The sequence below is a fragment of the Channa argus genome, chromosome 14 (assembly GCF_033026475.1).
Source record: "Channa argus isolate prfri chromosome 14, Channa argus male v1.0, whole genome shotgun sequence".
NCBI lineage: Eukaryota > Metazoa > Chordata > Actinopteri > Anabantiformes > Channidae > Channa > Channa argus.
Genome location: NC_090210.1, coordinates 19,873,943 through 19,900,262, shown reverse-complemented (window position 1 = coordinate 19,900,262; position 26,320 = coordinate 19,873,943). Strand labels below are relative to the sequence as shown.

Genomic DNA, 26,320 nt, shown 5'->3' with positions numbered 1-26,320 from the left:
GGCTGAGGCTCTGACAACAGAAACACACGTGGCTGCAGATGATGGTTCAGAGGCAAAGAACGTCTCGTGTCCCTAATGATACATTTCCTCGTCTCCTGACTCCTCGTTTCTTTTCCTTGACCTCCCCCCCCATTCAACTTCAGGAGGACTCAGGCGCGAGGAAAGGAAACGAGTGAGGGGAAGCATGAAAGGACTTGGGATGTACCTGGTCAATGCAGGGATAGTTGTATTTTTTATTTTTATTTTTTTTGTCCTTTCAGCTTATCCCGTGAGTTCAGGGTCGATCATTGTCCGCATGTTGATTTGGCACAGTTTTTACGCAGGATGCCCTTCCTGACGCAACCCTCCCCAATTTCTACCGGGCTTGGACCGGCACTGCACCGCTGGGGAGGGGAATGGGCTGCTAGGAGTTCAGTTTCTTACCCACAGACATAGTTGTAATACATTATTTTATATATATATTTTTACTGTAATTTGTTTTTTCTTAAATTCTTCGTTCTTAGTCCTAAATTATTGAGAGAATCACATTCACAATTTTACACACATTCACACCTGGAAAGCTGCCCAGTGCCCCTTAATAGTTTTATTTAGTATTAAACCAAATCTTAGTTAATGGTTACTTACAAAGTTACTGCCTCAGTACTCGAATGAACAGTAATAAGTAACTCCACTGCAGCTTTCCACTGACAATGAACAGAGGTACAGAGGTGAATGAGAAGCAGGTAAGGTACAAAAGTTTAGGTGCAGTAAGTGGAGACCATTTACTGTTTGGTTTGTAGAGTGGGCAAGACACTGGACCCCCAACAGCCCGTGCCCATCACCAGTCGTGCAGTGCCGGTCCCAAGCCCGGTAGAAATTGGGAAGAGTTGCGTCCGGAAGGGCATCCGATGTAAAAACTGCGTCAAATCAACATGGGGTGAAACAAATGAGAAACACAATCTGGGTGCAGACTGTTGTATCTGAAATGTGCATATGGAAAGTAATTTGCACCTAAAATGTCTTGTGTTGCAGATTACAAAAAGAGTTTGCACTGATGAACAGTAATTGAGTGAATATAGTTCGCTTGTGCGTACGTGTAAAATCACCGCCGAGGTGTGCTGTAACTATCTGGAGCAAAGGTCCTTACACGTGACCAAATACGGCCCCTCTCATTGGCTGAGAGGGCGATCACTTCGCTGTAGGACAAAGTACGGTTCAAGTCTGTGTATTCACCCTGTGTACTGGTGAAATAACAATGCTGCTCAACAAGGTAAGTGTTTATTAGATATATAATTCGCCTGAATGTGTTTATTAATGAAGGACCTATGCAGGTTGTCTTATCCTGTTCTGACCTACAAAATGCAGCTCCCTTCCCTCAGCTGTTGCTGTCGTCGACACAGGCTAACATTAGCTTACGGAGAAACGTGCCGCAGTGGTTAATTTGAAGACGCTCAAGATGGGCGAGTTTAAAAACCCATTTTAAGTTTGATTTTCTTTTTTGTGGTAAGTGTCGGCGCCGGGCGTGAGGATAAACCCTGGGGCCGGTCAATCACAGGGTTAAAACATTCAGCCAACAGAGACCTCGCCTTGGGGTAGTTGGACAACTAAGCTAATGTTAACTGTAAACAGAGCTAACAGAGATTATTTGCCTCCCTTCCTTTGGTGTTTTGCTGAGTTGGGTTTCAGTGTGTTTAGTTAGGTAGTGGTGGTGGGGGGGGGTCCAAACTCCTTCCTCCCAGCTCAAACAAACCCAGAACACTTATGCTTGTTGGCGAGCGTGCAAATCTCGAGGCTCCCTCCACTCACTCTCCATTGCATCGTACATGCAGTAACGTGCAACGTAAACGTGTCCTGTTCACACAACCAGCTGTTTCATATTTGCAAAAAAAAACAAAACATGAATTAGTCATCCAGGTTACAAGTAGCATTTGTCTGGCAAAGATTTATTGGATTTTTATATTAATCTAATCTCTCTCTGACGCTAGAAGGTGCGTTAAGTCCAGTTCCATACCGAATAAACCATTGAAAAAAAAACACCCCACTACAACTCGAAACACCACATCGTGTTGAATCACATGCTCTAAAATTTGCAATTGAAGTACAAGTACTCTATTAAGAATTTTTTTTTTAAGTATCAGTCCGGCTGTATTATTTTTATAAAAAACTCATGACTCATTGTCATTAGTAGGTCCTGCTTATGTATTATTAGTACTGTTGTCTTGGACAAATATTCCAAAACCCTATTTTCTACAACATAGTGTATTTAGCTTTTAATATGAACCCTCTATTGTATTTAATATTTAAGTAAAAAATAAAGTTAAAATTAACAGAACACCTCGTGCATGTAACTGTCTCTTACTCTCTTTTTTGCTGTAGTGAATTTCCCCTTAGGGATCAATAATGTCTTAGCATAAATGGTTTATAAACAACCAGTGTTATGAGATATCAAAATGTATTTATTTTTTCACAAACACATTCTTAGCCCTGTGGCTCCGGTTTAATAATGGTGTAATAATGGAATAATTGCTTTCCTCCGTGCACACACAGATACTCAGAGCCAGTGTCCGGCCTGGGGTCCGGCTGCATAACTCCAGTGCTGCTGCTGCTGCCTCTTCCAGCAGCCATTCATCCTCCGGTTTCTCGTTTGGTGAGTGGGATGCAGAAAATTCACACAATAGTAAAGAAGGTGCTCACATTTTCACATACACAGAAAGAGCTGGTGGTTACAATTCTTGTCCCTCCTGCCCATACTAGCTATAAAGCAAATCTGTTATAAGTAATGGATGTCAAAATGCAGATTGCACATTTCATGTGGACCCGATTGAAACTCAGGAGTGCTGGCATCTGTTAAAAAACAATATTTTTATACTGCTCTGTCCACTAACAAAAACATTTCAGCTGTTATTGCAAGAAAAATATATATTTTGGAATTTACAAATCTAGCTCACAGCCATGTTAATAACACAATTAGTAAGTTAAACCATGATATAAGGACCAGTCGTAAGAAAATGATGGCACCGAGCAATAAAAACTTAATTTCCATTCCATACTTGATAACCATTGGCCAACTTGGAACCTGATTCGAAATGAAAGGAACTACTGGAACTCACCCTTAATTTTATTCTGCAGCTTACTTAAAGCTAATATAATGCTTCAGGAGTCTGAATTATTCAGATTAGATCTTACAAATGACAAACTAAATGTTGTATGTTTCTTATTGTTTCTAAGACATTTTGAAGAGTTTACAAGCAATTTGATCTTAATGGCTTAATTGGCAAAATATAGGTGCTAGTCATTGAAGACCCGAGGTGTGTAGCACATTGTATCAAAACTTGCGTGCATCTAATTTGTAGAGTTGAGGAATAATTGCACCAACCCATAACTTTTAAAGCATTTACTAAAGTTGCTTGTTTTGGGTCTTCTTGTCGCTTTCACTTTCAGAGTTGACAGATCAACAGAAGGAGTTCCAACAACTGGCAAGGAAGTTTGCACGTGAAGAGATCATCCCTGTTGCAGCTGCTTATGACAGGAGCGGTGAAGTGAGTGCAGCTGAGTTCATATATTAGACTGCAATCAATGTGTCTGTATTATTACCAGTTTGACTGGACTTGAAAGATGTGTGTGCACATGGCTCATTCTCCCATTTAATTAGACTTTTCAAAAATATTTGTCACTGTGTTCAGTATTTCCCGTTAGCTGCTATATAATCAGTAGGTAACCTTTCATAAATTCCAATAATAGTGTAACGCCAAGAAATAAACATTATTTTTAATCTGGCTTGACAGTACAGTTAAATGGTCATTGCTGCCTTTTCTATAGAGATTATTGTTGAGTTAATTGATGTCAACTACTTTATCACATTATCCTGAGATTATCTGAATTGAATCATTACAACTGGATTTCTGTCTTCCAGTTGCTTTTCCACTTTCACATAATCTCACCTGGATGACAAAAAATCTTTATTGACATTATCCTGAGGTGAAGTGTCCCTGGTTCTTTTACTTCACATTATATATTTGTAGTATATACTTTATACATCATTACTGATGTAATAATAATAATAATAATAACTTTATTTATAAAGCATTTAACAAAGTGCAGTACCATAAAAATGGGGGGGAAAAGCGCAGTACTGGAAAATTTACCTGAAACCATTAATCAATCTCAATTAATCAATCAGGAGAAATTTTTTTTTACAACTAATGGTAATGTTAGTTATATAAGTAAAACTCTCAAAAATCTGTTTCTGCTTTAAGGTTTTTACATGGTGTACTGCTTTTCTTTTCCATGACAGGTTTTGTACTGTTGACTGGAAAAAATAAGCAAACTGAAGACATCACTGTAGTGTTGTATATTGCATATTTGTAAATTGCAAAAGGCTTTTAAATGTCTTAATTATTCCTTTTGTTATTTTGTTTTCCTTTAAATCAAAAGAGTTCTGTGTTCTTACATCTCATACTATGTACGTGCTACTGTAAAATACGAAGTTTCTCTCCGGATAGACTGAAGAAACAATTGTATAACTCTAAATTATCCTGTTATGTTGCAGTATCCTTTTCCCGTCATCAAGAAAGCATGGGAACTTGGTCTGATGAACAGTCACATTCCACCGGAATATGGTATGTTAATTAACTACTTTAAATTTCGCTGCCATATTTTAAGCTTTAGTATAGCATTATGGGTTGTGGTGGGGTTTGCAGCTAGCACCTGTGTCTAAATGCTTTTTGAATTGTCAGTGGAGATGTTTTTTATTCATGTGAAAAACCCTGTTTGTCCCTTTGTTGTCAGGTGGAATGGGCTTGTCAAACTTTGACAGCTGTCTCATCACAGAAGAGTTGGCTTATGGCTGCACAGGAGTACAGACTGCTATAGAAGCAAACTCTCTGGGAGTAAGTTGTTGTTTTGTCATGGTTGTCAGAAATCAAAAACAGAGGCAGGATTGTTGCAAATTGCAAACAGTCTATAAACAGAATATCACAGCGGATGCCCTGGATGAGGAGTAAGAAGAGGCCCCGACGTGCACACCTCTCAGGACTTAGTCTTTGAAATGACCACCCCTGTGATCTCTCATGATATTTATATCCAAAACCATTGTTTTGACAGTGACGGATAATGCACGTTACAGATGACAGACTGATAAACACATAATAAAAAGCAAATTAATACAGGAGGTCACCTGAACTAACACCAAGGCTAACACTTACAGAACAAGGTAAGGAATAACAGTAGAAGAACAAACCAGAGGCAAAGCCAAATATATGGGATAATTGGTGTGGAACTGGGATGAAGGCAGAATTGGGCTCACACACCAAGGGAAATGGACAGAAGGTCAGGGAATCAGAGAATTCCAGGACAAGTGCAGGATCCAAAGAACAGAAGCAGGATTTTCAAGCACAACTAGGATGACACTGTTGCTACTGTGAATTGTCTCGATAATGAGAGTTGTTTTACCTCAATTAGAATTAAGTTGCATGTATTTCTTTTATGCAGCAAATGCCTGTTATCCTTGCTGGCAGTGACGCTCAGAAAAAGAAATATCTGGGAAGGATGACAGAGGAGCCTCTGATGTGTGTAAGTATTTAGTTATTTATTATTTTTCCGAATTGAAATAGCTCTTCTATTATCAGAATTGACAAAAAATTGTAAACAACCATTTTGATCATCAAACAATCATTTGAGTTAGTTATGAAACAACAATTGTGAATAAAAGTGAAAAAATAAAAGTGTAGACAGAGTTAACTCCTTTGGGCTGTGTTTCCTGCAGGCGTACTGTGTCACAGAGCCTGGTGCTGGGTCTGATGTGGCTGGGATCAAGACCCGAGCTGTGAAGATGGGTGATGAGTACGTCGTTAATGGGCAGAAGATGTGGATCACAAATGGTGGCAAAGCTAACTGGTGTGTGCTCACTACTATTGCTGTTATGGTACCTTAACAGTTCAGTTCAGTGGCCAGTTTATTAGGAACCTCTAGCTAAAATGAACAGTCCTACTTTATCCTCTGCTGTTGAAAGTGTTGTAGGGATGAATTTCAACTGTGTGGTCACTTTAGAGGCTGCTGTGCTGTTTGTTGTGATCATAAGTTGAATCAAAACTTCTCCCAACAGTTGCAATAATAATGAACATTATTAATATAAGCATTATTATAGGGTAGGATCTGTTTTAGTACTGTTAGTTTTTGATGCACCTAAAAAACTAATAACATTGTATAAATCTTCAAGGGTTGATGAATACAAAAACATCTAGTTTGATTTTACTTTTGTTCAAATTCTTCTGAATGGTATAAAGGTTATTTAATTATTTAGGTATCTTACATATTTTTTAGGTACTTCCTCCTGGCCCGCACTAATCCAGATCCCAAATGTCCAGCCAGCAAGGCTTTTACTGGCTTTATTTTGGAAGCTGACACTCCAGGAGTTCAAATAGGAAGGAAGGTAAGATGAAGCTGAGTGGATGTTATCTTCTCACATGAACACACAAGGGAGTTGAAAGACAACTGTTTTTCAAAGCTGCTCTTCATACAATACTTGGATGACAGGGAACCATATATATGATCATATAAAAGTCCCCCCGCAACCCAAGTAGGGTAAGCGGTGACAGGTAATGGATGGATGATTATAAATAGAACAGTGTACACTAATTGGTAACACTATTATTAGATACATTTATAGGGGAAACAACCGCTGCTTTGAGGGTGCAGTCCTGTAATTTGACAGTGACATAAGATAACACATCTGTGTGTTTGTTCTGTGGTTGTAGGAGATGAACATGGGTCAAAGGTGCTCTGATACCCGAGGCATCACCTTTGAGGACGTGAGAATACCAAAGGAGAACGTCCTGGTCGCAGAGGGAGCTGGCTTTAAAATTGCCATGGGTGCCTTCGACAACACCAGACCTCCAGTAAGTGTTGTCACTGACCATCTAGAGACCCATTCAGAGTACAGCAATGTCTGCTGTGTTGCCTAAAAATGGCTCATGTATAATTATTTTTTCCAAGATAAAAATGATCAGCGGTACGATAATCTGGGTCAATATAAGAAAAACATTTAGCGCATTTTTAGTGCAGTTTGAGATTGACTTTATTTAAAATTTAATTTTCAGGTCAGTCCTGGAATTTTATTATCCCAGTTAAACTTGTGTTTCTGAGGGTAGTGTGTCAGATTTGTATAAATAGTTTATAATATTTTATTTAAAGCAAAGACTGTATGTCTAGGACTCACAGACATGTGATAACTAAGCTAGACCTTGGTAACTTTAGTTTTCCTGGAGAAGAAAATGCATCTTTTGGATTTGTATGGACGTCCAAGCTTAGCAAAAAATTAAATATATACTAATGTGCTTTAGATCTTTGTCCGAGAAACTTTGTCAGCCCAACAAATTTCTCAATTGTCAGATTTACACATTTACCTTTACACATCTCAGCTTTACACTGCCTACGTAACGTTGGTATTAGTAAAATTCAATGGCTATAACCAGGTACATTGTTTTAAACATTTAAACAGTTACTCCTGTTTGATTGTATTATCATAGAATGTTTATGTCTTTTATTTACTAATCTAACTACTCCAATGCAGGTGGCAGCAGGAGCAACAGGCCTGGCACAGAGGGCACTTGAAGAAGCTACCAATTACGCGCTGGAGAGGAAGACCTTTGGCAGAGTTATTGCTGAGGTCTGTTTGTAAAATCGGCAGCAGGATACTATATATTGTGTCAGACATTTGATGAGTCATCATCTTACAGAAGTTATTGTAAAATGCTGTTTTAAACAAGTTGACAGTGACATTGCTGTATTTATGTTGATAACTACCAGGTGACATCTCAGGTATTAAAAGTACAAAGATGACTATAGTATCAACAGGCTGCTCTGTCTCCTCCTTTTTCACAGCATCAGGCCGTGTCCTTTCTCCTGGCTGAGATGGCAATGAAGGTCGAGTTGGCCAGGATGGCATACCAGCGGTCTGCCTGGGAAGTGGACCAGGGCCGCAGAAACACCTATTATGCCTCCATTGCCAAAGCCTTTGCTGGAGACATCGCAAATCAGGTGGCTGCTGACGCTGTTCAGATATTTGGCGGCAACGGCTTCAACAGTGAGTACCCCGTAGAGAAGCTGATGAGAGACGCCAAGATCTACCAGGTGGGTGTGATGTACTGCAGCTAATACCTAGTAGTAGAAATATTTATTCATTTGGAAAAACCTAATTTTATCTAATTGTATTTCCTTTGTAGATCTATGAGGGCACAGCTCAAATCCAAAGACTTATTGTTGCCAGAGAACATCTTGGAAGATACAAGAAATGAACTCACATCTGACTTGTCCTCTTTCAGATCTTCTTTGTTTGACTTTTCTCTTGTACAGCAGCAGTCAGACGTTTGCACATAAGTTTAGTCATGTTTTATGCATTAATTTACAATGTAGAAAAAAATAGAAACAAAAAACATTGAAGGAGAAAGTTTGTAAAACAGAAAGTTTGTAAAACTTTCTAACTGGAACTGCATGTGTGCTGCTGGAAATAGTCATGGCCACTTAAACTACAGTGCAAAGTGTTGTTTGCCTTACAGCCTCTATCAGCCTGAGTTCAGATGACATAGTCCTTGCAGCCATTATAATGCCATATTTCATTCAATTACTCCTTTAATGAGATCATCAAGTTAACACAGGACTATGTCCTATGTCCCATGTTTTTCCTTTCAGATAAAGACAAATGATGATGGTAACATTTCTCGGTCATTTTTCTAAAATGTCCAATCCATGCCTTATTATTCTCCGCCAACCTAGAGACACATCCATCATGTGTCTCTGAACTTCTGTGCCAGTTCAAAACCTCGTAGTTTACAAGAGAATTCATCATCATGTTATGGATTCAACAGTGTCTTTCTGCAGTGACAGAATTTGATCTTGAACTGTACAAATCCACCTCTCACCAGGATGCATTAGAGAAACATGAAAGTTTGTCTAATTGTTTAATAACTTTTAAGTTGCATGTTGGCATGTCTGAAATGTTTCTGTCTGGTTTAGCATTTAGGTTTTTAATAGCTATCAGTTCTAAATAATAATCAATATTCAATTTTATTTTATATGGTTTTATGAATAAATGTAATATGTACAGCAGGATGTGATGAACTTGTTACTGTGGTGGCATCGCTTTTATGAAACAATTTAAATGTGTTTTCTTTCCAGTGATCTGCGTATAATTGGCTTAGAGACATCAGAGACACGTTCAAACTGACTTCTCCTTTCAGCTGAAATTATACAGAACACAAAAAAAAGAAACAGTATTTTAATATCTGGAATATGATACTCAAAGTGGTGTAGTACGATGATCAACTACATCATTAACGCCACCTGGTGGCAGCAGTTCCCTGACTTATTAAACGTTCAAATTTATGTTAACAGCCGTGTCAGTTTTGATTTTATATAAAAGGGGAAATTGTTGTCCGCTGCCAAGAATGGATTTGGAGTCAAGAGTCTGTCGACAACTGCCTTATTTCAAACCCACTGATCCTGACACTGTCGTTCCAAGTGATCTGGAATAAAAAAACTATTTATCTTTATGTTGCTGGACTCGCTGTAGTAAAGAATATCAAAGCGTAAATTCATCAAAGTCTTCGTGCGGGCTCTGTAATAGTGAAGGAAAAGTCAATTCTGACCAGAAAAAGTATTTCAAAATTACACAAGACGCAAGAGCTGCATTTAAACACACATGCAAAAACCGTTGATCCCTATACCCTCAAACATTTTACAAATAGGTTTTTTTTTTGCAACATTGGAAAACATTTTCGAGGAACTGCTTGGATTTTTAGGTGACACAGAAACTATACATACAGATACAATACAACACCAAGGCAGGTTGTGAATCTGTGATATCTTCAACTTGCTAAGTGGTTCAGTGACAAAAATTCTGATCTGTCTAATTGTCACAAACGTCTAAGTCACAATATGCCCCACAGAACAATTGACCCATTTACTGAAAATACAAAACAGAATTGCTTCACCTACTTCTAATGCATTCTCTCCATAGCTTCCGCCTGTCGTCAACGTAATCTGCCACTTTTTAATTCCATTGGGAACTTTTTCCTGCTAAAAGTAACCAGCAACACATCCATCCACTCCTATTTCCTACTTGTTGCGGTGACGCAGACTGAAGTTGGCAGTGCTTTTCGGCAGAAAGTAGTTCCCATGAACACAAGGGCTGTGGAATATCTGACATGAATATTCATTTAATTGTTTTTGGAAATAGAAGGTGGTGCTGCGTCTTCAAGTTTTAATATTGGTAAATCTCCATCAATCTGTACCAGATAGGTTCCTTTTATTTGGAGTAAGGCGACCATTTTGCTGTCCACTCCGTGTGTTGTATGGACAAAGGCGTCCACTGTGTTTGAAGAGGCGCAGATTGAGACAAAATGATCACTTTTAGATGATGCGTTCTTCTAAACCTCGACATGTCGGCACGGCCAATATTATCTGATCCCACTGATCGGTTCTACGGTGTGACGAAATAAATTCTCTTATTTGTAAAACCAAATATGACCAAATGCAACTATGACTTACATATTACTTTTTTCTAATAGGAGGATAAATCAGAACACTTCATGATTTGGTATTTTGAAAGTTCATATGCTGGGAAGTATATTTTCTTTTCCTAAGGGATCTCAAAGCACTTTACATAGTAAGATCAAGATCTCTTAGACTTAGAGAAAAAACACATCAAATCCCGACAGTGGAGAGAGAGAAAAAAAAACACCCGACAGTGGAGAGAGAAAAAAAAAAACACCCGACAGTGGAGAGAGAGAAAAAAAACACCCTTCAGAGGAAGACATCTGCCAAAGAACCAGGTTCAATGTGGGCAGGTGTCTGCCTCAACCTTCGGAGGTGTTTTTAGGCTACGTCATGTAGGTTAAGCGACCAAAATCACATAAAATACATGACATAATATGTTTCCTTTCATCCACCTAATGCAAACGTTCGACGTCACACATACGTAGGTTTCTTTACGTATTAAGAAGATCAAAGGACTCAGAGATGAAAGGACCCGAACGACGTTGCGCTCAATGACAGACTGCGTTTCGTTAAGACACAGTCTACGGCTGCTCGTGGTTCAATTGACTTACAGTCACAAGTTAGAAACCATGTCGACGTCTGCTCCTGCTCTCAGGGGCAACAGTCCCCAATCTGCATCCGTGCGCAGTGAAACACACACTGGTGAGTATGAATTTCTTACCCTGACAATTCATATCTTCGTGGAGTTTGCAATCATCCCGTATTTTCGACAAATCACCGGCCTGTGTGTGCCTGGCGCTCTTCTGTGGAGACAAGGCTTTGTGGCTGTGTCTCACATGTTAAGGGCTGAAATTGTCCGTGCCGCTTTAGACAGACTGGTTGGAGCTGCAGTTTCCACAGCGCGGGGACGACTACGTGCGGGACCGGCAGGAATTTTGAGTGCGCATCACAGGAGGATCGTCGAAATGTCTGTCATACGACTTGTAGTTGTGCCTTATTTGCAGGCAACGCTGTTCCCCACCCCTGGAGGTTTTCTGTGGGAGCTCCTATTTGTGGTCGTGGGCTCCGTAGCGCATGGGCTGATTTTAACCGCGGCTCTAAACGTATTGCGTGTAGTTTCAAATCCCATGGCGCTGAGGGAAGTAAACGCCGCACAGGTTTGCTCCAGGTTGCGCACAGGACTCATTTCGGCTGCCACCCGCGTAAAAGCAGCAATTTTAGCTGCTTCGGGCTTCGGAGCCCCTTCTTTCTCGCGCCGTTTGGTCTGGGGCCTTCTGTACAGCCTCGGTGGGTTAATGCAGGTGCTTTCCTTCATCACGGACCCAGGTCCTCTCATACTTGCTTGTTATGGTTTCGCGGACACAGGGTATGGAGCACGACCTGCCAGGCGTCATGATCCAGTCATCTCACGGTCTCCACCCAGCACCGAAGATCAAGAGGAGTAACGAGATAGATTTTGGAGACCTAAGGGTTTTCTGAGTGATCCCTGAGAGCTCGCAGCCCTTCAATTTGAGAAAACACATGCAAATAGAAAAAACGATATGATTTGTACTTTTTAATTTATTGCACTGTTCCTGAGGCAAAGTTTTTAGCCTTTTATGCCATGTGTCTGTTTTATATAAAAAACGTCAAAGATCAAGACATTTCGGCTTGTCCCCCACATGCACGTTTTAGAATGACTACCTGTGGTGACCCCTCGCCCTCATTTCAACTTGTCCCCCACATGCACGTTTTAGAATGACTACCTGTGGTGACCCCTCGCCCTTCTGCAGCTGTAGCTCAGTTAGTAAAGCCAGTCGTCACTGGACCACAGGGTCAGTGGTTCCCTGCTCCCGGCTACATGTCAAAGTGTCCTTGGGCAAGACACTGAACCCCCAAGTTGCTTGAGCACCTTTGCATGGCAGCGACCGCCATCGGTGTGTGAGTGAATGGGTTAATGGGAATAAATATTGTAAAGCGCTTTGGATAAAAGCGCTATATACCCGACTATTGACCATTTACCATCCTAAGCCAATACTGTACCACTGAGTCACCAGATCCCCCCTCCCCTGTCTGTATATCAACAATTTATCAGACACAAACAAACTGCAGCTGAGTGACTCTCGCCCTTCTTTCTCTCTCAGCTCTATGGAAAAAAAAGTTTAAAAAGGACAGAAAAACAACCTGAAGACACTGGACCCCTAACAGCCCGTTTCCCCTCCCCAGCTGTGCAGTGCTGGTCCAAGCCCGGTAGAAATTGGGAAGGGTTCCGTCAGGAAGCGCATCCGGCGAAAAAACTGCAACATGCGGGACTGAATTCTGATCCCTGAACTATCCCTGAACTCATGGGATAAGCCGAAAAGGAAAAAAGAAAAAACTGATCAGAACGATGAAGTCCAGTTGAAACAATTCAATGGATCTCACCTCAAAATGTATGGGTGTATGGGTTTATGAGAAGATATCGTCAGAGATTGATGTATTAAAAAGAAGCACAAAATAGAAGGACGTCACTTGTGTGGAAGCACTTTTATTTGGTGCAACCCAACTTAGTAAAAGGCATCATTTGCAATCAGCATCTGGCTTTTTGTAACAACACATCATCGATGCTTAAGCAAAAGAAGAAACTGATTAAATTCCAAAACATTGGGCAAAAAAAAAGCTCTTAAGAATTTTTTTTCCCCCATCTAAAATGTTTCTTTCATTCCCAATTCGAAGTATAACACGTGCATATAAAAGTTACAGTTTATTTACAAAATGTTATTCCTAAAAACTGAAAGAGTGATAACACTGTTTCCCATCTGAAGTCACACAGGCACTTGGCACCACATATTTTCTTTTTGCAGAATTCTAAAGTGTAGCTTCTTCAGACACCTTTCTCCTGCAGACATATCGCTGATGTGGTGCTCCAAAAGTTTCAAAAACCATTTTTCTGAATCGATTGCTTCAGCTGGTTCCAGTCTTCCGAAAGCCTCCATTCTCCCATCATAACTTATCTCTATGGCTCCAAACTGGGCACTAGAAGAGGTCGACAAAAGACAGACTCAAAAAAAAAACTATCAAGTGACTACAACAAAAGGTCCAACCACCAACTAAGACTAAACTGATCAAAAGTGAGGGACATGGGGTGAACATTCCTCTGACTAAACAAACTACAAACTAGAAAGTCAGCTTGCTAACATCCTTAAATTTTTTTTTAATAAACAAGCAATAAAAAATAATGTAATAACTTTTTTAATACCTACCACCTGATGAAATACTTTCCCCATATTTCCCCCTCTCTGCATTTATTGGGGCATTTAATACAGACTGTGCCTATTAGACAGGATTTAAGAGTGAGAAGGGCCTCAGTTCAAACTTTTACTGAGGTGACCAACGTCCCTGGACCAGCAGAATGGTAACTAATATCAACTGCTTTCAGCTTGTCCCTTCAGGGGGTCTCCACAGCGGAACGTGTTGATTTGGCATGTGTTTTTACGTTAGATACCCCTCCTGCCGCAACCCTCCCATTTTGGCCAGCCGCCCTGGGGTGGGATTTAAGCCTGCTGGCTTCTGCATCCCAACCCAATGCTCTTCCACTGAACCACCAGGCCCTCATAGAATGCTAACACAATAAGAAGAGATATTATTACAGCTGAGATAAAACTTTAAGAAAAAAGTTAAGCATTGGAAAGTATTTATAATGTGTGCCCTTCATCAATTGTGTATGCCAAGAAAAAAATAAACCCAATACTAATAACAAATGAACAAATACAGCAAGTAACTTCATTTACCTCATCTGTGAACCAAATATGGGAATATTTTTCAAAAGAATTAAATTTTTCCCTTCTGTGGACAAGGTTGTTCATACCTCTTTCTTGTGTTTTCAGCCTTCCACAAATGCCTCATCCTACTCGCCGCACTTCTACAAGCCTGTCGAGGCCAGAACGGAGAGCAGACCAAGCTCTGCAGCGGTCCCAAGCTCAGACAGCGCCTCTCAATGCAGCAAGGCTGGGCTGAAGCTGGATGAGCTGGGGGGGGCACAGGAAGGAGCTGCTGCTGCCATCTGTGGAGATGCTCAAAGCCCAGCAACTGTAAGAAGACTAGCATTTAGTTTATTTTACAGTGAAACATAACCGTTCATCATGAGTTTGAACCTGTTATGAATACTTCTTGGTTACACAGGTACTAAAGTGTGTGTGTGTGTAATTTCCAGGTAAGACAGCAGAGCAGAGCTACCAGGAGAGCTGGATGAGAAAAGTCAAAAGCTTGTGGCCCTGCAGGTAACATTGATCCCCTTAACAACAGATGTTGAGCTGTCTACATTCACTACGTTCATTACTTCTGCAAAATATTTATGCTATTTGTTACCACATGTAGACTAAGTAAGCTAATGCAATAAGCTGCATGTACACAATTAATACACATAGACCCAACTGAACAGTGACTCAACAGCTAACGGTTTTAAATGTTGTTTGGTAATGTTTTTATCAGTTCAGGTTGAGCCTGTTAGCACAGCACCCAGTACACTACTGGGTCAAAACAGCCGCTGCTCAGCTCAGGTTCTCCTCCAGCACAGGGCTTCATTGTTGTTCTTCGTGACATTGCAGATGGAAATTGAAAGTCTGAAATGAACCATCCACTCTACGTGAAGCCCAGGCTCCAATGAGCAGCACGCATCAAGGCCAGCTGATGGCCTGTGGACTAACCAGAGCAGGAGGATGGTGATGGACAGATGGCTAAACGCCTGGAGAAGAGGGTGAAGAATGAGACAAGCCTTTTTGAGCACAATCCTTTTTGCAACTCCAGCTTAACATCTCCAAAACTAAGGAAATGATGATTGATTTCCGGAGAAGGAGGCCTACATACAAGAATTATGAGATTTCTATTTCCTGCTTACGAGTTATATTTCTCGGAATTATGAAATATGGGACTTGGGGATCTGCTAAATATGAGAACGTTTTAGAACCTGCCTTGGATTAATAAGGTTTTTAGGATGTCTTTAGTATCACAGTTGTTCTGTGAAAGTTTTCAATACTTCCAAAACACTCTAGTAAAACAGAGCTTGATAAAAAATTTGGATTTAGCTGAAACATTAACTTACGAGAAACATAACTTGTAAGCACTAGAGCCAGACCTCATAATTATGTACAGAACTTAGCAATGAGAAAAATGATTAGATGAACCAGTTGTGAATGCTTCACAGTAGATTAAATGTGTGTGTGAGTTTCACTGGAGGACTTTTAATAAATTTGCAAAGATTTCAAACAAGTTGTCGTTATGGGGTATTGTTTGTAGAATTATGAGGAAAATAATGAATTTGATCCATTTTGGAATAAGGCTGTAACATTACAAAATATGGAAAAAGTTAAGCGCTGTGAATACTTTCTGCATGCACTGTATTTTCTGTTCCAGTCTGCAGTAAAGTTTAGATGCTGTCTGCATGGAATTATTGATTTTTTTTTTTTTTTGGATGTTTTTTTTGTTAATGCACATTTAGGATATTCCCAGCCCCAGCTGTAATTCAAGATTCAAAGTGTTTATTGTCATATGCACAGATAGAACGCATGTTTCCCTGTACAATGAAATTCTAATATGCCCATCTCTCTTCTTCTTTTCCTTCAATTTTAAGATAGTTTTGTTACTTTGTTTTAATTAAATAGCCATTATGGCATTTAACCCACACTAACTTGTGCCCTTTTTTTTTATAATTTTTTTTTGTTGAACCCCCTGTGTTTAATTTACACATAATATGAATGGGTATCTTGAGATGCTCAAGGTTGCATTAATTTGTATCCACATTGTATACAGGATAATATTGATAGTTTTTAGTTACATTCAGATCTAAACAGGTGTCAAAGAATTTTACTAGTCAAACGGGAGTGGGATTGATTGTTCCAGAGGTTTATATATAGAGGTAGGGAAAAGATTCAATGAGGTGCATTCGTTTACATAGCAAAATTTATTGCAATACTCTCAGTACTACATTGGACAGAGGAAACAAGACTACTGGGAGCAGGCATATGTTCATCACTAGTCAATTTAAACAGCAGCCATACAAATTCTATTAAAAAGGCATTTTAATAGAACTACAACAAGCAGTACTGGATTGAAATGATGGTATTATTTGCAGTATTTGTATGGTTACCGGTACATAAATGAAAAACAGACAAAATTCCAAAATATGCAACCAAAGATTTGCGTATAGACGTCGTCGTGAACTTCTTTGGAACTGAAGCCAAGAGCATTAAGGAGAGATTGACGGAAAGATGGTAGAATCAATGGTTTTGTTTTTTTGTTTTTATTTTTAATAGGATTCAAAGGAAAATAGGATAGAGAAGAAGTGCAGGAAAAAACAAATGAGACAATAGTATAAAGCACATACCATTAGGACATACTGGGTTAAACAGTACACTATTCAAACAGTGAAACAATACAGGTAATGTGATTATTGCAGGCAAGAAGAAACAACATGAAATGATAAACTGTCAGGAACATGAAACGGAAAGGAAATGAATATGAAACTAAATAATACCTTAACAGATATTTTGGGGGAAACACAAGGGACTGTTATTCACATCTATTTAAACTTGCTAGGTCATCTACAGTGAGAGGATTCGAGGTCTTTTTTTTTTCCTGTTTTATTTTTTAATAATGTAAATGTTAGAATCCTTATACAAGTCAAGTCCAGTTGGTGGCGGTAATGCACCATTTCGTTGTTTGCCAGCTGCCAGAAAACATCAAGAAGAAGGGAAAAAGGAAGCAGCAGCAGTAATAGACAGAATTCTGATGAAAATAATTTCACAATGGTAACCAGTGTACTGTTTTGTTTTTTTTTTTTTAAAAAAAGGTTGTGGGTTGGGGGATTTTGAACTGCTATTGCAGTCAATATAAGTTAAAATGACCGGGATCTCTCGCACCTAGCAAAGTGGCTAAAATGTAGCGAGCACGAGTGTTAGCATGTCTACTGTCATCGGCCGATGTAGCTATTGAGCTAATGTAACGGTAGATACAAATCATTGAGCGGGTCTGTCAAACGTTACAGCCTTTTGTACTTTACCGAACTGCAATAATGTCAAGAATGTGTTGCGTGTTCTAACGGGTTGGGTGTGTGTGTATGTGGGCAGGCTACCCAAGTGAAAGATGTCATCATTAAGCCTGATGCTCCAAGCGCACTGCTGCTAGAGAAACACGCCGATTACATCGCCGCCTACGGCTCCAAAAAGGATGACTATGTGAGTAAACGTGTTCCCTTTCACGTTCCTGATCACGCACAAGTGTCTTCTTTACCCCACGATCCGTGCGTGAAGCGTAGTTCTTTAAAAGACAACAAGTAATAAGAAAATAACAGACTGAAGTTAGGGACCGTCTCCAAAGTGCATGGAGCGGGGCTAACGGTTAATAAATGTTTTTCCCATCAACCTCATTTCCCCCTTTCTTCGTGTTGTTTCCTGTATATTATTTAGATTAAACAGTGGCTGTGGCTCTCATTTCAGTGTACAAACAATCTAGACTAGAAACATCTAGTCCACGTGTCCTGTGCCACGATTTCATTTGTCTCCTGTCTGTTAAAGGAATACACGCTGTCGGAGTACCTGAGGATGAGCGGTATCTACTGGGGGCTGACTGTGATGGATCTGATGGGTCAGCTGCCCCGTATGAACCGGCAGGAGATCATAGACTTCATCAGAGCTTGCCAGCACGAGTGCGGGGGCATCAGTGCCAGCATTGGACACGACCCCCACCTGCTCTATACGCTCAGCGCTGTCCAGGTGACTCCTAAGCCAGTTCATAACAACTTTGACAGACGAATTCATTATTTTAACATCAATTTGGCCAACTACAGCAATTTGGTGCAATGAGTTAAATGAGAAGTTACCTGAAAAACAAAGCATAGAATCCGTTAATATAGAAAGCCTCAAAAATAATCATATTGCTCTTGTATTGATGACATAAAGGACTATAAAGTAAACCAGGTTCTTCTTGTAGTAATAGGTATAGTAGGAATGGGTATTGGAGCAAAAATGGCAAAAAAAAGTTTTGTTTTTTTTTCAGCCTGTGCATTAAAATCATAATTTTATTTTCTCCCGAAAGACTATTATGAAATTGTTATCTTTGTTTGACACCCAGTCAAGACTTCCATCATCAGATTTTAGATTAGTCTGGTTGCTTCACAACCCTTATGCTTTGCCTTTTTTGGTTTATTTACTTTATAAATATCTCTTCTTTAGATCCTGTGCTTATATGACAGTGTTGATGCGATTGACGTGGACAAAGTGGTGGAATATGTCAAAGGGCTGCAGCAGGAGAATGGCTCGTTTGCTGGAGATAAATGGGGTGAGCAGGTTATGTTGTCTCAGAAAGCATTTGCTCCTTAAAGAAAAAAAAATCGCAGACTGACAGTAGTGTGAATATAAAGGTAGATATTGTTAGACCATTTTATATATTCCACGTTGAGGGCTTCTAAATCAACCCACCCGAGGTATTTAATACTGACGCTTTGTAGATATCTATGAGCCTGTGGCATCTCATGGATATTTGCAAGGTACCATTTCAGGTCTGCACCTGCCACACATGGTTTTGTTTTTTCTGAATGGTGAGAAAGGTTTCGAAGGGAATATCTTCGCACTTCTGCCACTAATGTTCTGTGACCCTGTGTATGTTTCCAAAGCACCTCTCCACATTAAGAAAACAGCTATAGGATGATTCTCTTTTTAAAAGAATATCTGCAAAAAGTTCAGTCAGTGATTTATTTTGTGGGAGCTCAGCAGAAGCAAATAAATGTATGGGACATGCTGCATATTGTCGCATTAAATAATCATTGTCGAATGCAACTTTGCATCTCCTTATTTTGAAAAGCTAAAAAGTGTAAAACAATTTATTTCATCAACATAATATTTGATTCATGTTCAACTAGCACAAATGGTCCTTTATTAGAAAGGGGGATGCAAACGTTTGCACTGGTATAAATTTTATTATTTTACTGCCTCTTTGTTTGCACTCCTTGACTATTTTTATTAGTTTTGATGGTGAAGGAACATTTGTACTAGCCGAATGTGAAGTAAATATTATACTGATGTAAAAACCATTATTTGTTTTACTCTTTTTGCCATTTCAAAATAAGGGAATACAAACTTTTACACTGAATTGTAGGACCTGAAGCTGAAAGTTCTTTTTTATATTAAATATAATGATGTTTAATTACAGTTTTCCTGTCTTTACAGGAGAAATAGACACAAGGTTTTCTTTCTGTGCTGTTGCTACACTTGCTTTACTGGTACAGTATGTTGTGAATTGTATCCTTAACTACATGTACTCCTGATCATTTTGGAAAGTTTATACTATTGTATATGAGGCTAGGCTAAATAATAACACGTCTGTGTATAATGCAGCAGTTTTAACAAAAACTTAACACAGTCCCCTTCACGAAGAGGATTTATTGCTCTGCAGTTAGATTAGAATTCTTCAGTGTAATATGAATCTAGTAAACTGGTCGGGGGTACAGCATTGTATAATTTGACTCCTTGTTCTCAGGGCAAGATGGACAGGATAAATATTGACAAAGCCGTAGAATTTGTCTCTTCTTGTATGAACTTTGACGGAGGTTTTGGCTGCAGACCTGGTTCGGAGTCTCATGCTGGTCAGGTAAGTCTTGTTTTACTAATACTAATACAAGTTAAGCTTTGTATACGTTATCACAGTTGAATTCTTATTCACACATCGTAAACTTTAGGAGATAAAGACTTTAGGTTGCACTCATGGGAGTGGGGCTGACTAATAAGTGAGAGAATGTCAATCCCTGTCAAACACAATGTAATGTGCTCAGCCTGGAAGGCGGCTGATATTACATTTACAGACATTTTGAGTAGTGTCGCATATTAAAAACCTGTGTTCTTCTCCCCGTCTCTGTCAGATTTACTGCTGCACTGGCTTCCTGGCGCTCACTGGCCAGCTGCACCTGGTTAATGCAGACTTGCTGGGCTGGTGGCTTTGTGAGAGGCAGCTGCTGTCTGGAGGCCTTAATGGACGTCCTGAAAAGGTTTGTGTTTTCCAAATGTTATGCTGGGACAGATGCCACCTTGTCAGGTTGACTTTGCAGCAAAGCAGGACGGAGTTATTCCCGATTCAGTTTTGCTGATTTGATGGCTCACACATTGTCCAGTATTTTGGTTTAAAGCCTTAGTTTTTTACCTTGAACATTTAAAAAATGTGTGAAAAAAAACACGTGAAACCTAATTTAGCTGAAACTATTAAAACAGCAAAAATGTATTGTAACTGCAATTTGTCTTTGTTCCACTCAGCTTCCAGATGTGTGCTATTCATGGTGGGTGTTGGCATCGCTTAAGATTATCGGCAGGATTCACTGGATCGACAAGGCCAAGCTGCGAGCGTTTATTCTGGCTTGTCAAGATGAGGAGACGGGAGGTTTTGCTGACAGACCTGGCGACATGGTGAGCTGTCAAACACAACCGAGAGAAGCTGGCTGCAGACTGCTGGAAATAATGAAGTTGATATAGTTCCAAAGTTGTTAATCACTGCAGCAGGCAGACCTTAAGACAAAGATGGTTAGGGTCCATCAGTAAACCTTTTTCACACTACCGCATTTCTCAACCGGAAGCAAAAACAGACAAACTTGTCCTTTCGCTCGTTTCCAAAAGACCCGAAACTATAAAAACAAAACCAACAAACCCAAAAAAAAAAAGGATGGGTACAGGAGATTAGGAGAGATGAACAAAGAGGTAGCACGTACGTTTGTAGTCAGCATTTGACTCTGGATCATTATATCAAAGCAGGCAGCACTCGGATCATAAACGGAGTTGTCCCAAGTTGATGTGACAACTTTGTCGCAGCGCAGAAAGTGAAGAGTGTCTAGTAAACGCTCTCCTCTTTGTACGGTCTAAGTCTCGAAGCTGCCACTGACGCTTCTCAACCCGACCAGGTAATATAAATGTTGATGACACATGCTACTTCACATGCTACTTCACAAGCTATTGCTCATAACAGTAAATCCATTTCCATGTGTAAGCTATTACATAACATAACGTTTTAACATCTTTGTCTGTGTACAGGAGAAATGTCAGTGATAAAAGTTGTGGTAGTCTTTACAGTGAGTCATTCAATTGGGCATAATTACGTTTAACCAGCATGTCAAATGAAAATAGTCTGACACGTTGATATACAGCAACCTAAATGTGCTGCTTTATGAATGTTTATGCTCATAACTATACAACTATAGTAATGTTATTTGTCTACAGAGAAGTTAAAAACACTGCTGCAATACATTGTTACCGTGCCACTGCGTTGCGCAGCGTAAATTGGAAATGGGGGTTATCCGTATTTCCAGTTTTGGTGAAAAAGGTCTTTTAAGGTTGAGTGGTTAAGGGAAGATGCAGAAACATTCCAAAAAGCCTAACTTCCACAGAAAATACTGGCTACTGCTGGTATTTCACTGTGACGTCAGCCATTTCTGATCTTTGAGTACATCTCACCCACCCTGGAAGTCATTTTAGTCCTCTATATTGAAGGACATACTAAAGCCCCTTATGTCACTCTGACGAGCGATGATAAAGTCTTTCCCCTGACCTACGGGCACCATTATTGGAAACTGTCGGTGCCTGAACCATGGAGCTGACAGGACCAACTCAACAGCCCATCACAGCACCAGTGCAGTTTTGTTACTGAAGTAGACTAATAACAGAACGTAATTACCTTCCATTCTATTTGTTTTCATATCCACCATCTTATTTTATTGAAATAATGTGTGTATGGGAAAACAGAAACTCCCCTTATCAGCACAGTAACTTTAAAGTCTGACTGACAGCTGATCCAGTTGTGCCTTCGTCACTTGTTGCTGCGGATTACAGTTCAGAGGAAAGGACATGTCTCTAATAACACTTTACAAAATGGGAGTGAGGGAAATGACTGTGCTTATAAGAGACTCTTTGTCTGCTAGCAGGGTCCTCTCAATATATCTCAAACACTGGTGACGCCTTGGAAAGAAGCAGTGTGTTACCGCTGTCTTTTCTCAAATCCTGTTTCCTGTGTCGCTTCCACGTTCCCTAAATAGTATTTTTCTCTCCCCAGCCCACGTGATTTTTCTTTCTTTGCCTGTACAACTCAAATCCTATCTTCTCTCTTTGAGATGTTTGAGACATATGAGACAAGGTGTATGCATTTTATTAGTGAAAAGGGGAATGCAATGAATTCTTCTGCAATGATCCCAAAAACTAACACAATTATTATAATTTTTTTTAATATATGGTTCGTCCGTCCAACCATAGCAGTTAGTGGATGGCAAAATGCAACTTGTTTTAGTTTTTCTTTTTCTTTATAAAATCTCACTACCCTTGTGCAGGTGGATCCTTTCCACACTCTGTTCGGAGTCGCAGGTCTCTCCCTTCTTGGAGATGAACGGATCAAGCCAGTGAATCCTGTTCTGTGCATGCCTGAGGACGTCCTACAGCGGATCGGCCTGCAGGTGGACCTCCTCAGCTAGCTAGCCTTCTGACACCGTTCTGACACTCATACACGGCCCTTTTTCACTAATGCCCTGCTGAACACACTAACACAGGACAACGACCACAGACCGAGAGACAGATCCATTTTAGAAGCAGGGGGTGGTCTCTGCCCACCTTGGACAAAAAATATTTATATAAATAATTATTGTTTTAAAGTCCGTATTCTTTGCATTTAATGTTAAAGGAATTGTAAAAGACATGTTTTGAAATGCAAAAGTGGAAAAATCATTAAACTAATTCCTTAATGTTTAAGATGCTCACTATGTCAGTTTAAAGGAACGGCTGTAGCTTTCAGCACAGGAATTTTAGCTAATCGCTTTCTTGCTCCTCACCTTCTCCGCTCATCAACTTGCCAAGAAGTTGTTACTGTAATTAGTTTTCTTGGCCAGAGACGGAGAGAGCCTGTCACCTTTTGTTCTGCTAGCCTTTATTATCATCTTTGTCACTTGAATGACTGAGAAAGATTCTGTTTTATTTGACAGATTTATACATTTGACTTTGAAAGTGTACAGAGAGTATATGTAATGCAAAGTGTAAAAATCAGGTTTGCTGTTTCACACTGAAACACACCTGACTGTCAGTGACCACATCTCTTTTCATGCACTTGCACTTTCAAATGATATAACTCCTATATTTGGAAAGGAAGAGCAAGAGAAGGGCAAACTATTGTCATCCCGTTTACGCTGCGCTGATTATATTGGCTCTCGCAACTAGAGATGCAACAAAGATGCTTTTGTTGATATTGCTGCTTTAGAACAACCAATGCAGGCGTCAGAGGTAGCTGACAGCCAGAGGTAGAGCACATGGCAGTGTTGTTATATAATGTTTAATTTACGGTCTCAGCTACGGTTTATGTAAATCCTTGTTCCTCAGTCCAGCATTGTCGAGCGGCCTTAGGCAGCGGGGTTAGATGTGCTCCTACACAGTTTAAACGCTCCCTGGACCTGTACAGGTTCTCTGAAATGGCTTTTAGACAAAGTTAAAGTCTTTAACTTACTGCACTCTCGGGGCTTTAAGGACTTAACATTTTATCTGTTGTTACATCTTCATCTGTTGTTACAGGACAACTTTTCCCCCCATTTCACATGGAAAAGCATTAAATAAACATTTGATAAATTCATAACACAATGTAATCGGAGCCATGAGCAGAGTTGTGTTAAGGCATTTGTCATTAACTGGAATAAATGTGTACATTAACAAATGCCCTTATATATGCATACAACCACACAAGTGTATTATCTATGAATTCAATGTTTATATACTTCTTATAATGGTACTTACGGAGAGTTAAAGTGTTACCAATTAAAAATAGCTGATAAATGTCTTAAATGTCAGTATATTCCACTATTAATACAAACAATTAACTTCAAAATTTGTATTGAGACCACAGGGTTATAAATCCCCTTTCCTAATAAATGATGCTATGTAGAAAACCCTTGTATGGAAATGTTCTGACAACTTGTTAAACCACCAGGTCTTGTCTTTGAGTTGTGGGGGCAGCTCTAATCCAGAAATTGGCAGATTGTTTTACATCTACATGTGTGAATATTGCTGTAAATAATTTGTTTTCTTGGTTCATAATAAATGTTTAAATTCCCCTCAGTTGTGTTTGTTTGAACTTGGAGTTTAACAACAGATTGTCCTGCGGTTGTACTCAGACATCCATTCTTCAGCATGTGAGTGAGCTATTATTGGGCAAAGAATCTAGATTTAGAGGAAGCATAGGTGCTGAGAAAGCTGTGGTATTGTATGAGGACGTCTGGAGTGGCAGAGACGTATGTTAGAGTGGTGCAGGACATGTATGAGAGCTGTAAGACCGTGGTGAGGTGCTATAGGTGTGACAGAGGAGTTCAAGGTGGAGGTGGGTCTCCATCAAGGATCGGCTCTGAGCCCCTTCTTATTTGCTGTGGTGATGGACAGACTGACAGAAGAAGTTAGAGAGGAATCTCCGTGGACTATGATGTTTGCAGATGAACGCAGGGGGGACGGTGAGGTCACAGGGAGCAGAGGTGAAGAAGGTGCAGGACTTTAAGTACTTAGGGTCAACGGTTCAGAGCAATGGAGAGTGTGGAAAAGAGGTGAAGAGGCGAGTGCAGGCAGGTTGGAACAGGTGGAGAAAAGTGTCAGGTGTGTTTTGTGATAAAAGAGTATTAGCGAGAATGAAAGGAAAGGTGTTCAAGACGGTGGTGAGACCAGCATTGTTGTTCGGCTTAGAGACAGTGGCACTGAAGAAAAGACAGGAGGCAGAGCTGGAGGTTGCAGAGCTTAAGATGTTGAGGTTCTCTTAGGGAGTGACGAGGATGGACAGGATCAGGAACGAGGACATCAGAGAAGAAACATGAGGAACATGTTGCTATAGTACTGTTTAAAAAGTTAAGATAAGAATGTCTACTGAGTATTTACTCGTTCGCTCAGTGCTGCTGAATTTGAATGAGTAGAAACACTAGATGGCAGCATTACCATTAAAACCGAAACAGTCCCAAACAAACGCACCACAATGAAGGTTATTAATCACATCACTACAAACAACATGTAATTATATAGATTTCAGTATATAAAATAAGTGAGGTGGAAATAATAAACCTTTATATTTGTGTCAGCTGCTTTATTGTGTCTTTACTACACACTGTAGATACACGTGCAGTGGGTAGTGTGTAGTACTGTAGAGACCTGGTAGATGAGTCTCTTTGTGGTCATTTGGAGAATTGTCTTTGCCTCTTTGTAGTAATTTTGCATTTGCTTGTAGTCGCTTTGCATCTTTTTGCATTTATTTTCTGCCTTTTTATGGACATTTTTCATGTCTCTGCATCCATTTTGTGTCCCTTTATTATAGTTATATATTTTTCAGGTGGCATTTCGTTACACTCTTATGAGTGCAGTTTATTATTTTCTGTTGGTTTATCTGCTGATTATTTTTCTGTCAATAATGGTTTAGGTTAAAAATCTAATTAAACTGTGAAAATGCCTGTTACAAGTTGCTAACGACAGGATGATAAATACAAGGTGTTTGTTCTGTCCCAAAAGGCCCGAAAGGTGTTCAATTTAAGACCCAGAAAAAGAAACGAAACAAAGTCACTTATCTTTTTCCAACAGCTTGCAGGTAAAAAGCAAAGAATTAATGAAGTTTTATGTGAGCTATAAGCATTTGGATGAAACACATTAACATTTTCTCATACATTTAAGACCAATATCGATTCTTGCTGAGGAGGCTCTTATAATAATGCTGGCACTCCACAAATGCCATTGTTGATACTGTATGAGAAAGTTTGTTCTCAGTGGCAGAATGTAATAATGAAGCAGCTTAAAGATTGATGCTCTCTCTCTCTGTGTCGTATGAGTTAGGTAATTCTCTCCTACCTGTTTCTGTCCGTGTA

The 26,320-nt window shown here is 39.7% G+C and overlaps 2 protein-coding genes and 1 long non-coding RNA gene across 3 annotated transcripts; all 3 read left to right on the top strand.

The window, feature by feature from the left end:
- The first annotated feature begins 1,090 nt into the window (after positions 1-1,090).
- acadm (acyl-CoA dehydrogenase medium chain) lies at positions 1,091-9,156 on the top strand. The gene is made up of 12 exons (XM_067474771.1): positions 1,091-1,249; positions 2,527-2,626; positions 3,421-3,518; positions 4,529-4,598; positions 4,768-4,868; positions 5,470-5,550; positions 5,744-5,874; positions 6,301-6,409; positions 6,735-6,875; positions 7,550-7,645; positions 7,861-8,109; positions 8,202-9,156. Exons 1-12 carry the CDS (start codon positions 1,235-1,237, stop codon positions 8,271-8,273), a joined length of 1,263 nt encoding a protein of 420 aa, XP_067330872.1. The 5' UTR covers positions 1,091-1,234; the 3' UTR covers positions 8,274-9,156.
- A 1,635-nt stretch (positions 9,157-10,791) lies between these two features.
- On the top strand, positions 10,792-16,112 carry LOC137098500 (uncharacterized). Its single transcript, XR_010910614.1, has 4 exons — positions 10,792-11,175; positions 14,319-14,522; positions 14,645-14,711; positions 15,039-16,112. It is a non-coding gene; the product is annotated as an uncharacterized lncRNA (long non-coding RNA).
- Positions 16,113-17,114: 1,002 nt separating this feature from the next.
- On the top strand, positions 17,115-24,544 carry rabggtb (Rab geranylgeranyltransferase subunit beta). The gene is made up of 9 exons (XM_067474851.1): positions 17,115-17,237; positions 17,556-17,663; positions 18,003-18,200; positions 18,660-18,765; positions 19,653-19,705; positions 19,963-20,073; positions 20,342-20,467; positions 20,730-20,879; positions 22,784-24,544. The coding sequence occupies exons 1-9, from the start codon at positions 17,235-17,237 to the stop codon at positions 22,922-22,924; spliced, it is 996 nt and encodes a 331-aa protein (XP_067330952.1). The 5' UTR covers positions 17,115-17,234; the 3' UTR covers positions 22,925-24,544.
- The last annotated feature ends 1,776 nt before the right edge of the window (positions 24,545-26,320 follow it).

What these genes read in the sequence shown, in the direction of transcription:
- acadm (XM_067474771.1), top strand. An exon ending in GAGTTCAAATAGGAAGGAAG is followed by an intron (nt 6,410 to 6,734) that starts GTAAGATGAAGC and finishes CTGTGGTTGTAG; the next exon opens with GAGATGAACATGGGTCAAAG. An exon ending in TCGACAACACCAGACCTCCA is followed by an intron (nt 6,876 to 7,549) that starts GTAAGTGTTGTC and finishes ACTCCAATGCAG; the next exon opens with GTGGCAGCAGGAGCAACAGG.
- rabggtb (XM_067474851.1), top strand. An exon ending in GCTCCAAAAAGGATGACTAT is followed by an intron (nt 17,664 to 18,002) that starts GTGAGTAAACGT and finishes TGTCTGTTAAAG; the next exon opens with GAATACACGCTGTCGGAGTA. An exon ending in GTTTGCTGGAGATAAATGGG is followed by an intron (nt 18,766 to 19,652) that starts GTGAGCAGGTTA and finishes CTGTCTTTACAG; the next exon opens with GAGAAATAGACACAAGGTTT.